The 12,465-nt window shown below is 38.5% G+C and overlaps 1 protein-coding gene across 5 annotated transcripts in view; it reads left to right on the plus strand.

Annotated features, from left to right (window-relative positions):
* Positions 1 to 12,465, plus strand: part of PRKN (parkin RBR E3 ubiquitin protein ligase) — a 1,273,336-nt gene that overhangs the window by 629,441 nt on the left and 631,430 nt on the right. For all 5 annotated transcript variants that reach the window (XM_068551239.1, XM_068551238.1, XM_068551240.1 and 2 more), the window contains one exon: positions 2,964 to 3,047. In XM_068551239.1, coding sequence (XP_068407340.1) covers positions 2,964 to 3,047 — 84 coding nt within the window. The remainder of the gene's footprint in view (positions 1 to 2,963; positions 3,048 to 12,465) is intronic.

The raw sequence follows: 12,465 nt of genomic DNA on the forward strand, positions 1-12,465 counted from the left end.
TATACACTCACAAAAAAAGGAAAAGGGGAAAAATTAATATATCCTGCTCCCAAAGTCCACCTCCTGAATTTGGGATGATTCGTTGTCTATTCTGGTATTCAGCAGATGCAGGGTACATCAAGTTGTTTGTGGAGCTTTAATCTGCTGCTTCTGAGGCTGCTGGGAGAAATTTCCCTTTCTCTTCTTTTTTCGCACAGCTCCTAGTGTTCAGCTTTGGATTTGGACCCGCCTCTGCATGTAGGTCGCCTGAGGGCATCTGTTCCCCGCCCAGGCAGGATGGGGTTAAAGGAGCAGCTGCTGCGGGGGCTCTGGCTCACTCAGGCCGGGAGAAGGGAGCGGTACGGAGGAGGCGGGGCGAGCCTGCGGCGTCAGAGGCCGGCGTGACGTTGCACCAGCCCGAGGTGCACCGTGCGTTCTCCCAGGGAAGTTGTCCCCGGATCACGGGAGCCTGGTGGTGGCGGGCTGCACAGGCTCCCGGGAGGGGCGGTGTGGAGAGTGACCTGTGCTCGCACACAGGCTTCTTGGTGGCGGCAGCAGCAGCCTTAACGTCTCATGACCGTCTCTGGGGTCCGTGCTGATAGCCGAGGCTCGCGCCCGTCTCTGGAGCTCGTTTAGGTGGCGCTCTGAATCCCCTCTCCTCGCGCACCAGGAAACAAAGAGGCAAGAAAAAGTCTCTTGTCTCTTCGGCAGCTGCAGACTTTTTCCCGGACTCCCTCCCGGCTAGCCGTGGCGCACTAGCCCCTTCAGGCTGTGTTCACGCCGCCAACCCCAGTCCTCTCCCTGCGATCTGACTGAAGCCCGAGCCTCAGCTCCCAGCCCCGCCCGCCCCGGCGAGGGAGCAGGCAGGCCTCTCGGGCTGGTGAGTGCTGCTCGGCGCCGAGCCTCCATGTGGGAATCTCTCCGCTTTGCCCTCCGCACCCCTGTGGCTGCGCTCTCCTCCGTGGCTCCGAAGCTTCCCCCCTCCGCCACCCGCAGTCTCTGCCCACGAAGGGGCTCCTAGTGTGTGGAAACCTTTCCTCCTTCACGGCTCCCTCCCACTGGTGCAGGTCCCATCCCTATTCTTTTGTCTCTGTTATTTCTTTTTTCTTTTGCCCTACCCAAGTACGTGGGGAGTTTTTTGCCTTTTGGGAGGTCTGACGTCTTCTGCCAGCGTTCAGTGTGTGTTCTGTAGGAGCAGTTCCACGTGTAGATGTATTTCTACTGTATTTGTGGGAAGGAAGGTGATCTCTGCGTCTTACTCTTCTGCCATCTTGCCGCAAAATGCTCTTCTTTTTATGCTTTTCAAGCATTTAAAAATGTAAAAGCATTCTTAGGTCGTGGGCTGTACAAAAGCAAACCCTAGGCTGGATTTGGCCAACAAGACCATTGTTTGCTGACTCCTGATATAGATGCTAAAATAATTTATGTATTTTTCTTCGTTGTAACTACTAGTGGACAAAAAGGAGAAAGTTTTCTAAAAAGCAGCCACACGATTCTTTATTAAGACATGTATTTCACACTGTTCTGTCTGACATTTTTTTTCTGATGTCTTTCTCCAATTCTATACCTTTGAGAGATGAGATACATTTTTTTTTGTATTCTTTCCTTGATGCATTCTAATTCATAGCTCCCTTGTGCTGCCATGTGATTTGCAGTCCTTGTTAATCTTGTGGTCTTGACACCTTTCTTACTCCTATATAAAGCCCGTTAATTATAAATGCTTTACCCATGCAACTATTAAAACAATGTATGCAGTGATTAACCAATTAACATTTTATATTTTCTAAAACTAGAAAGGAGCAAAGTTAAAACTGCTTTATAATGACAGAAATTAACTGGGAAATTTGTTTCTATTTTCAGGATGGTTATAGCAATAGCATTCAATACTAATTGTTTGAGTAGTATGGATAAACTAGCACATATATTTTATTATGTTGAATTCTCATATCCAATGGAGTTCTATTCAGTTTTATTACCTGTATGTTTTGTTATGGTCTGAGATCAAGAAGAAAATTGTGAATGAGTTTTCTATAATTTCCTTGTACAACACAAGGGTTTGTCAGATAAAGTAGTATTTATGTGACAACTATAGGAATTGTTACATAAATGTTTTTGTTGCTTTTTGGGCCCTGAAAAATTAACGCATGAAAAATTCGTATCTGTGATATGCACAGAAAGTTTCATTGCATTCTGTGTTTCTAAGCTGGGGATCTGACCTTTCTATCTAGAAGATTTTTAGGATCTTCTGCTTATTAGATTGTAACTTTCTCCCTGTTTGCTGCTCCAGGTCTCACTCTGCTTTCTCTCCTGCCTCCTTTTTCTCGAGCCTTTGGGCTCCTTGTGGGCCTGCACGGCACAGAGGCCCCCTCCTCTGCTGCAGCCTATTGCAGATTTCCAGAAAAGTTTGGAACTCTCTTCTCAACCAAATCTCTGCCTCCTGTTTTTCTTAGTATTATGGGTTTACACGTTGCTAGTTGTTAACTGTAATTCTCACGGGGCCTCAGGAGGGAGAGGAGATAAAGGTGCCTGCTCAGCCTGCTGACGGCGCCCAGCGGTCCTCCAGGTGTGCCTCCCCGAGCTCCACTGCTGCCCCCAAATAGTCCTTTTGAGTGAGACTTGCATGTGTGTTTTCATTTAAAAGTTATCAACTGAAATTGCAATGAACTTAAGAAAATTATTTAATTAAATTTTTAAACAATTAAATATAACTGCAATGAGGAAACTACTACATGTACATGTGATACATGTTAGGAGCAATATGCCAAATATCATCTTAGTACATTGAAGAAAATGGTTTTGACCTACCAGATCCCCCAAAAGGGTCCTGAGAACCCCCAGGGTCTATGTATCTTACTTTGAAAATCTTTGGATTGCATATTACTTTCATTGTCGTTTTATAGCATAAATAGATTTTAGAAAATGTATTAGGGAATACATTTGAATTACAATTTGTGCACTAAGTATATGCTGTTTTTTTCTCAAAGGGTCCTTCTCGCTGGGAAGATGTCTTAATCCCAAACCGGATGAGTGGTGAATGCCAGTCTCCAAACTGCCCCGGGACTAGAGCAGTAAGTTCTGGTCAAATCTGTTCTTTCATTGTGGCATCTCCAGTGTTTACTAAGAAATGAGATTGGAGACAAAACACTAATTGATTCTTCCCATCCACTTTTATATTTACAAAAAGTGTTATAAGATTCAAAAGTGTTCATAATATTCACCAAAAATTCTGCCTGTATCGTTGCCTTCCAGTATCACTTTCCTAGAGGCTTAACCACTTTGGCTGATTATGTTGAAACATGACAATTTAAATTCCTCACAAGGTGATATTCATGGAATATAAAGAAGATCCCGTTCAGAGTCTGACAAAAGAAAATAACCAAGCTATAACGTTCATCTTTTTCCTAATGCTGGGATATTTTACATTTACATTCCATATCATTTAAAATTGCTCTTTCTACCTTTCTTAGCAGTTTTCTGACATAGTGGGCTGTTAGAAAATTTAGAATGAATGACCAGCTGTAAATGGAATCCCCATCCTCTGTTCTCTGCAATCCATTTTTTCTTTGCAAACATACACCGTATGTTTCATATAGAGAAGGTATTTCTGGAATGAGAGCCTAAGCACTGAAGTTATTTTTTAAATACTTTTATTATTATGGTCATGTTTATAATTTGTGTATTATACTTTTTACTTTGAAAATCCTTGGGTTCATCATAATCTGATTATATATGTTTTCCGAGTGAGCTGTAAATACTCTTACGGCGCCAACACAAATGTCGTGTTAGTTCACAAACTGTCACAGCCAGCTGGCAGTTAATATCTTCTCTAAGGAACAAAGTCTGTCAACAGCAACAGGTAGAGTGTTTGAGCTAGGATCATTAGATGTGCCTTCTCTCTCCAATCTGCTGGATGACTGCAAGGCTACAGAGACAGCAGTGAGCAGCAGTAATGATCATTCTCCATCAAACGGGACTAGGGACACTGAACAGCTTTTTATTAATGCAAATCCTGAAGAAAAATAATGACTTGTGCGTCACTCACCGATATCGAGGCACAATACAGTCTTGCAAGTTTGCTATTGGGATGAAATTAAAGTATACATACTTTATAGGACAGATTTCTTAAGTATAATTGTATTTGCATATATATATGTGGATGTAATATGTATATATTATAGTATACATGCCATGTAGATATAATTACATTTAATAATAATTTAAATCCTCTGGTGCATGTCACATTATGATATCCATATCATCTTTACAGCAATGTGAGCTCCTTTGAAAATCTACTTCAGTCACTGACAGTCTGACTGCCTCTGTGTACCTTCATATTAATTGGGAGGATTCAGCATAGCAGGATAGACAATCTTGCATCTTTAAGGATTTAGCTTCAAATTGGTCACAGGGCTACTGTGTTGCTAGGGCTGAGAATCACGACCTTTGCTTGTTGAATATTCACCTCGCCTACTTATCAGTATACAGAGCTTCGTATAAATCAGGTTATACTGAAGCTTTGTTTCGGACAGCGTGGTGAACTGACACCCTAAAAAATCCTTGCAGTGCACACTATATAAAAGTAGTGAATTGAATTCCAAACACATATTTTTAAAGAACAGCTGAACTGACAACACAGTAAGGAAAAGGCCATATGCCAAAAAGTAAGAGAAGGCTGGACTCCAGAAAGGAAACTGTAAGCTAAAGCCACTCGCCACCAGGGGTTACAGCCTCAGACCAGGCAAACGCTGGAGACTGCCGGTGAGTTTAGGGCCTCGTGAAGGTGGAAAGTGAAACCATAGAATTCTACATGAAGAACCTCCTGGAAAACATGATTTCCTCCTGGGATCAAGTGGAGAGAGGAAGGTGCTGGGGATAGTTGCCTATTTTGTTTTCACTCTAGGCAGAAATGTTACTCCTAAGAATTTGTAAGCACAGACCCATCTTTACCTGAGTTTGGGGCTAAATTTTACTCTTTCTGTGTGCACTTATATAAAGTCCTGAGTCTAGAATGTTGTTTAGGGTGGCCATGAGTTGGCAGTGCCAGGAACTGGGCTGAGATTAGCCCAAATCCTCCCAAGGAGACCTGTGCTCTCAAATGAGTCCTAAAATAATTCCCTCAGATAAAGTTTCACAGAGCATGACCTAACAATCAGAAAAATCACAGATGGAAGCGTGCCATCATGAATGAGAGCGAGCAGAGTTCAAACCTGGAAAGAACACAGAGATGAAAGTTGCCTGGGAAAGACTATAAGTATGCTTAATGTGTTTAAAAAATGAAAGCGCACATATGATTAAAAAACAAAAGACTATCAGAAATATCCAGTCAGATTAAAAGATTAAATACACACACACAAACATGCATGCCCACATGTACACACATGCACACAATAACACGAGAAATTCTAGAATTAAAAACTATAATAATTGACACAAAATTGACTAAATGGGCTAAACAGCAGGTAAGTAGGTGAAAGAGCAATTCTAACTTAGATCTGAAATTTGCCCTGATAAAATTACTCAAAATGCAGGCAGAAAATATAACAGATTTAAAATATAAAAGAGAAGTTAAACAATATGGTGGATAAAATTAGATTTCCAGAAGAAAATAATAGAGAGAATAGTGGAAAGGTAATATTTTAAAAGATAATGAAGCAGAGCTTTCCACAATTTTTAAGACTCCCAATTTTTCAAGAGTCCCAAGGAGTAGGAATAAAATGAAAGCCCCACCTAAATCGATCACTGAAATTGCAGAACAGAGAAAAGATTCTAAAAGCAGCAGAATGAAGAAGACTGTTTACTACACAGGAGAAACAATCGATAGTTATTAAACCAACAGCAACATCAGAAGGCAGACGACACAGGAACAATATCTTCAAAATGTTGAAAGAAAATAAATGCTAAACTAAAATTGTATTTAAGAAAAACTTTTTAAAAACAAAAGACAAGATCAACAACCAAAAAGATATTTTCAGGTAAACAGAAACTCAGGGAATTAACTTCCATCTAAACCTTTCAAATATTTTTAAGTTAAATTATTTCAGAAAGAAAGAAAATGATCCCAGAAGGAAAGCCTGAAATGTGAGAAGGAATGGTTGGAAAAAATGTAGAGAAACCTGAACAAAATGTAACAATCAGTATGATAATATTTGATTAATGGAAATATATGTAAAGATAAATAAAGTTGCTGGACAATATTGCATATAAGCATCGAACATAAAGTTAAAGCATTCTAGGATCTTTGTACTTTTCACCAGAAAGGAAAGACAGTGACTAAAATTAAACTTGTTTTTGGTACATGAATGTTCATAGCAGCTTTGTTTGTAACAGCGCACACTGGAAATAACCCACATGTCCAACAACAGGTGAGTGTGTAGACAAACTGGAAGAGCCCTACATTGGTTTACTGCTCAGTGATAAAAAGGAAGTCACTGTTGACATACTCTGCAACCCGGATGGTTCGCAAAATAATTATGCTAGTGAGAGAAGCCAAACAAAAAAAGGAGATGCTGCATGATTCCAGTTATGTGAAATTCTAGAGAGCACAAACAATCTACAGTGATAGAAAATAGATCAGTAGTTGCCTAGGGACTGGGTAGAGGCAAGTAGAGCATGAGGATGGGACTAAAAAGGGCCCGAGGAATCTTTGGGGATGAGAAATTGTTCAGTATCTTAATTGTGGTGTTGGCTTCATGGATGTATATGTATGTCAAAACGTAGGCTATTTATCCACGTGCAGTTTATTTGATGTTAATGATACCCCAATAAAGCTATAAAATAACAATGTCAACATTTTATTCAATTAGGAGATTTCACATAAAAATTCAAACCTCAAGCTCATCCTGAAAAGCCATAAGATCAGGCAGCTCTGTGTTGGCCTCTCAGCCAGAGTTCCTCACCCCCGTGCACTCCTCAGCTGGCTGCCGAGGTGTGTTAGTGAACTTGAAGGCTTTCCTCTGGTGTGTAATTCTGAGGATACCTCACACTCCCGACACGTTTGGGGTTCTTCTCCCTTGTGAACTGTCTGGTGGTAAATAGGCTGCTTCTCCTCAAAGACCTTTCTGAACACCATGAGTTTATAGGTTCAGGGCTGGGTCTCATGTGCCTTGGCCGGGTTCAAGTCCTTGCTGTCCAGTGCCCAGGCTTCCTCACCATGCCCCTGCTGGGGGACCACGTGGGGTTGGGGGGCCTCAAGTCCCGGGGAGGGCAGGAGTGCAAAGTCGTCCAGTGCACAGCATGGTAGATGCCCCTCAGGGCCTTGTCACAAAGCCGCTCTTCTCCCAGGAGGGGCTCACAACCACACCCTGCAAGGTCATGGGTCCCATGCCAAGTTCATCACCTCCAAGTTCAGATGACTTCATCTGAACCATGGCCTGGGGGCCTCCTCAGAAGCTGCCCTGTATAACCCACTGAGAAGCAATACCTACCCCAGTGATCTAGTTATACCAGTCGTTTTTAACATGAAACTCAAGTTAAAAATGCATTTAAATTGTATAGAATTACCATCTAGGGGATTGAAATACAATACAGGTGTCAAGTTAGAAAGAGGGAAGGGAGGGAGGGAGGAAGGAAGGAAGGAAGGGAAAAAAGAGGGAGAGAGTGAATTAGAGGAAAATGGGACAAATAAGTAGCACACACCAAAAAAAAAAGGTAGAAATAAAACCAAATATAACAGTTAATGAAATTAAATGTAAATGGACTATCTAAAGTTTAGAAGACAGATTATTAGACTGGATTAAGAGAAGAAAATCCAGCTTTATGGAGGTTACAAAAGGTACACCTAAAACATATGAGAACAAAAACATTGAAAGTGGAAGAATGGAAAATGATGTACCACACAAATAGTCACCGAACACAGCTGTTGAAACTATTTTAATTGCATATAAAATAGATTTAGGGAAAAAAAGCATTATTAAAAGTTAAGAAACATTATTAAAAATAGATTTTGATAAAAGATTCAATAACCCAGGAAGATATAGTAGTTTAAAAATTGTATGATCTCTATAACATGGATATAAAATACATTAAGGACAAATTGTCAGAATTAATAAATTGTACAGATGCAGCTGTAACCATGATGGAAGATAGTGAGCTAACTCTCTGAGGAGTTGAGGGCTCCGGCAGTGCAAACTCAGGAAGCCGTAGCCTACTAACACAACCACTGAGCAGGGTGGCATCCTGAGTGCTACACCCAACCATGGGGGGCACCCCTTTTTTGAGCACATAAGGAACATTTCAACAATTGATCATGTTTTAAGTCATTTAAATATCACTAACGGAAACATAACCATAAAAACCTCTTAAACATCGAAATTCAATTAACTTAGTCAATAAAAAAAATCCAAATGGAAATATGGGATCAAACAATAATGAAAATATAACACATATCAAATCTTTTGGGATGCAGCTCAATTAGTATTTAAAGGGAGTATTTAGAACCATAAATGCTACTTTTATAAAAGAAGAGAGGATAACATTATTTAAAGATATTGTTTAAGAAAGGAAAAAATTCTCATATCCAACTATTTTTTTTTCCCATATCTAATGAACATAAATAAATGTTGGTTAAATAAAGGAAATGAAAGTATGCACACTTCTGAATAACTATACCAGTGGGTGGGCAGAATTGCTCAATATGAGACGTTTAATTCCTTCTTCTTTGCTCTTATCTTAAAACCATTTTTCTGGATTGTATTTTTACAATGCAGCTAAATGTAAACCATGACTTCTATTTTCTAAAGCATTGTGTGTGGTGTTTGTTTCTTAAGAAGGTGAGAAGATAGGCATTTTAAGTCGTTTATCATATTTAAATTTGTAGAGTATTTTAAATTTTGACACTATTTTATACACTATGTATTATATTATTATAAAAATGTTTAATTTCTATCGCTTGAATAAAATATCCATATATTTAAAATTCAAAAGAGCAGGGTCTGTAATGTATTCTTAATTAATATTTAGGCACTTAAAGATAATCTAACTAGATCATTTTAAATAGCAGTAAACTTTCACCTTGGTTTTTAAGACTACGAATATAAACTTGACCCTACCTACACTTTAGACAGAGAAATCTGAAACAAATTCAGTTCTACACTAGTCACTGTTATCTTAGAAGGAGTATCACATTAGTTCTGAAAGGCATCTTACCTTATTATAAAAAGAATTCTAGTCAACTCCAAGGGTGTGTGCTTGAGATTAAGAGGGACAGACTCAATTAGGATTTTTTTCCATTAGTGAAATTAATTCAACTTTGGGTATGATATAGACTTTAAGTTTTCTGTGTAAATCTTCATTTTATATTTTACCTATGATACCTTAAACAATGAAGATATTCGTGTTTGTATGTGCGTTGGGGGATATATATTTTTCTTACTTGCACACATGTAGGCTAACGCATACCCAGAAGCCTTACTCTCTAGGAATTATTCCTGAGTTCTGAATCATAACTTTTAAAAGTGAGTATTCCCTGTCCATCAAACACTCTCCTGTGAAGACATTTGGCTTAGTGGTGCTTTCGTGGTAATGAAGGGTTTCTTAGCCAACTGTGAGATTGTTGCTTTTTCCCTCACATCTGACAGTGGGGTTTAGGATAAGGGATAGTCCCTGGGATGAAAAAGAAATCAATTATATCTTGTCTTAGTCTGTTCAGTCTGCTATACCCAAAATACCACAAATTGGGTGGCTTATAAACAACAAATACTTATTTCTCACAGCTGTGGAGGATGGAAGTCCAAGATTAAGGCACCAACAGATTCAGTGTCTGGTGAGAGCCCACCTCCTGAGCCTTAGATGGCCGTCTGCTCATTGTGTCCTCAAGTGGTAGACAGGGTGAGGGAGCTCTCTGGGGTCTCTTTTAATAAGGGCTCTGCTCTCATGACCTAATCACCTTCTAAAGGCCCCAACTCCAAATACCATCAAAGTGGGAAACAGGTTTCAACATATGAATTTGGGGAAAACACAAATATTCAGATCATAGCAAACCTCAAAGTAATAAATAACCAAGGTCATGATTTTTATGCTTATTAAGGGGTGTTGATTTCACTGCTTAGCCTATAGCATGCATTATATTTTATGTTTTTGAGAAGTAATATTTACTGAAATTCTGTGTAAAACAATACAAAACTTTCTTTTTTAGATTGTTTGATTTTGACCAGAGTTAAGCTCTTTTACATAGAACTTCTCTTTCTTATCAGAAACAGTTGAGATGAATCTGTTAAAATAGCTCAAAGACTTATTTCAAGTGAAGCTTGATACTAAAAACTATCCCCTGAATTATAATAAATGACATAATTATTAAACTCAGTGCAACAAATGAAGAGTTTTCATCTTACTCAACATGCAATTTATTTCTTGCATTTTCCCTGTTAGGCTCAGTATATGTCAACTGGAACATTAGTTTGAATACAAGTTAATTAATATTCATAGTCTCTATCTTTGATTTCATCTTCTGGGAAGATGTTGACCAGAACAAAATGAATAGTAAAGAAGTGTCACCTAATACTGTGCAATTTTTTATTTATAGGTCATTTGCATATTTTATGTCCGAAAAGTTTCTTATTAATGTTGTAGTTTAATCAAATTACTATCCTTGAAGGGCTCTGTGTTTCTTTTGGTTGCTTTTTGTTGTTGTTTTAGGCTTGATTAGGATCTCACAAAATGAGTCTCAGGATTTCTCAGGATGGTTTCCTGGTATAAACTATATGTTCTTATTTTTTCCAATATCTAGTAATAATGGAAGGTTGGCTTTGTTTCGTTTTTAAGAAAAGGTCTGAGGTTGACCAAGTGTCCCTGAGGTAGTCACAAATGAAAGCCTTTGTTTGCACAATGTAAAAGGAGCTCCATATTCTTATGTTGCCCAAACTCATCTGCATAATGCAATAACCAACGTGACACAAACATCTCCAAATATGTATTTAAACAATCCCAACCCTTGTGGTTCCAGGGGAGCCATCGAACTCAAAGGGCTGCTGGGTGCTTAAACGTGGAGGGTGGAGAATGGAAACAGAAGTAAAAGAGGAAAGAACACATTGACTCCTCTCTCATTCTGCCCTGCTCTTGTCAAAGAGAAATGGTCTCCCTGTCCTTACACTGTTCCCTACAGTCATATTTTCTAAATTCTACATAAAATTGAATTCTGAAAGCTTTGCAGTCAAACTCAGATTATGATTGAATGGTATGTAAGCGGGACAAAATGTTCTTTGTTGTCTGACATGCAATTCGGGTGACAAACTAGAAATTTCTTATAGCATTTTTCAAAAACTGATTAAGTATTCAGACTCAAGGACTGTTCATTTCTAAATCAAGTTTTGAGTACTTGAAAACAAAAAGTGTCATTTTTTAAAAAATTAAGGTAAAATTGAAAGATATATATTTTATTATGGAATTGGCTGAAATTTTGCAAATTTAAATAAAAATTTTAAAATTTTGTTTATAAATAAATTAGTCTGCTATGAAAAAAATGTGTCATTTTTTAAGAGTCCTAAAGAAATTGAGGTAGTTTTTAAGAACCCCCAGGTATTTGTGCAACTCTGAAGTCTAGACTCAATTCCATTCAATTTTCCTTTTTCTGTGACATAACCCCATTTTTATCTGGGCTCTTTTATAACTTAGTGGAAAATTAAATCAACAGTCATCTTCAAATGGTATTGTTAAAGACTCTTGTACTGTTATATGAAAAAAACTAATCACCAAGGAAAGGAAACCAGGTACCAGAAATCCGTGCATGTATATATAGCAGAATACCTATGCACATGAGATAACCAATATCCACACTGTAGTCCCACAATCATAACCTTGGTTTAGTTTATGATGCCATTTTTCAAGCAAATGGGCAGTTTCCATAATGTATATTTTAAATATTGAAAATAATTCTTGCCTCCTCAATTCCAGGAAAATTCTGTTGTGTGTGAATTGTAAGTTGTTTTTTCACTTGATGATCTGTGATTCTCTGTGCTATAATTTATATCTTATTTCGTATACAGAAGAAAATCATGCATATTACCACAATGCTGTTTGGATATGATCAACTTTTATCATCCCCAGAGGCTTCAAAAGTTACTCCTTAATTTCTCATCTTTCCATGGAATGATTCCAAAGCCAGATATGTCAGTGAGAGGCTGTGTTGAAGTTTTGTTGTGGCTTTAGACAAGGGCCCCAGACGACAAAGACACACAACAAAGGAATTTATCATGATTAACCAGAAAAAGGTGCACTTCGAGACTGTTAGGTTTTAGATTAGGGGAGAAGGTATATGGATCTACCAGAGAAGATAGCAATAGATATAATAAGATAAGTTCAGTAGATTTACAAATGAAATTCTGAGAACTGGAGCAAAGAAAGATTAAATACTACTGTAAACATCACTGAATGTTTCCACTGGGACGGTAGATTAGACCGAAATGGAAATATCAGGGATTGGGGACTGGAGGTCAGCCTGCGATAGCCTCCGTGCAGACACACAGGAGGCTAATGGAGTGAGAAGAATAGGAG

This window comes from Eschrichtius robustus, chromosome 9 (genome assembly GCF_028021215.1).
Source record: "Eschrichtius robustus isolate mEscRob2 chromosome 9, mEscRob2.pri, whole genome shotgun sequence".
Taxonomy (NCBI): domain Eukaryota; kingdom Metazoa; phylum Chordata; class Mammalia; order Artiodactyla; family Eschrichtiidae; genus Eschrichtius; species Eschrichtius robustus.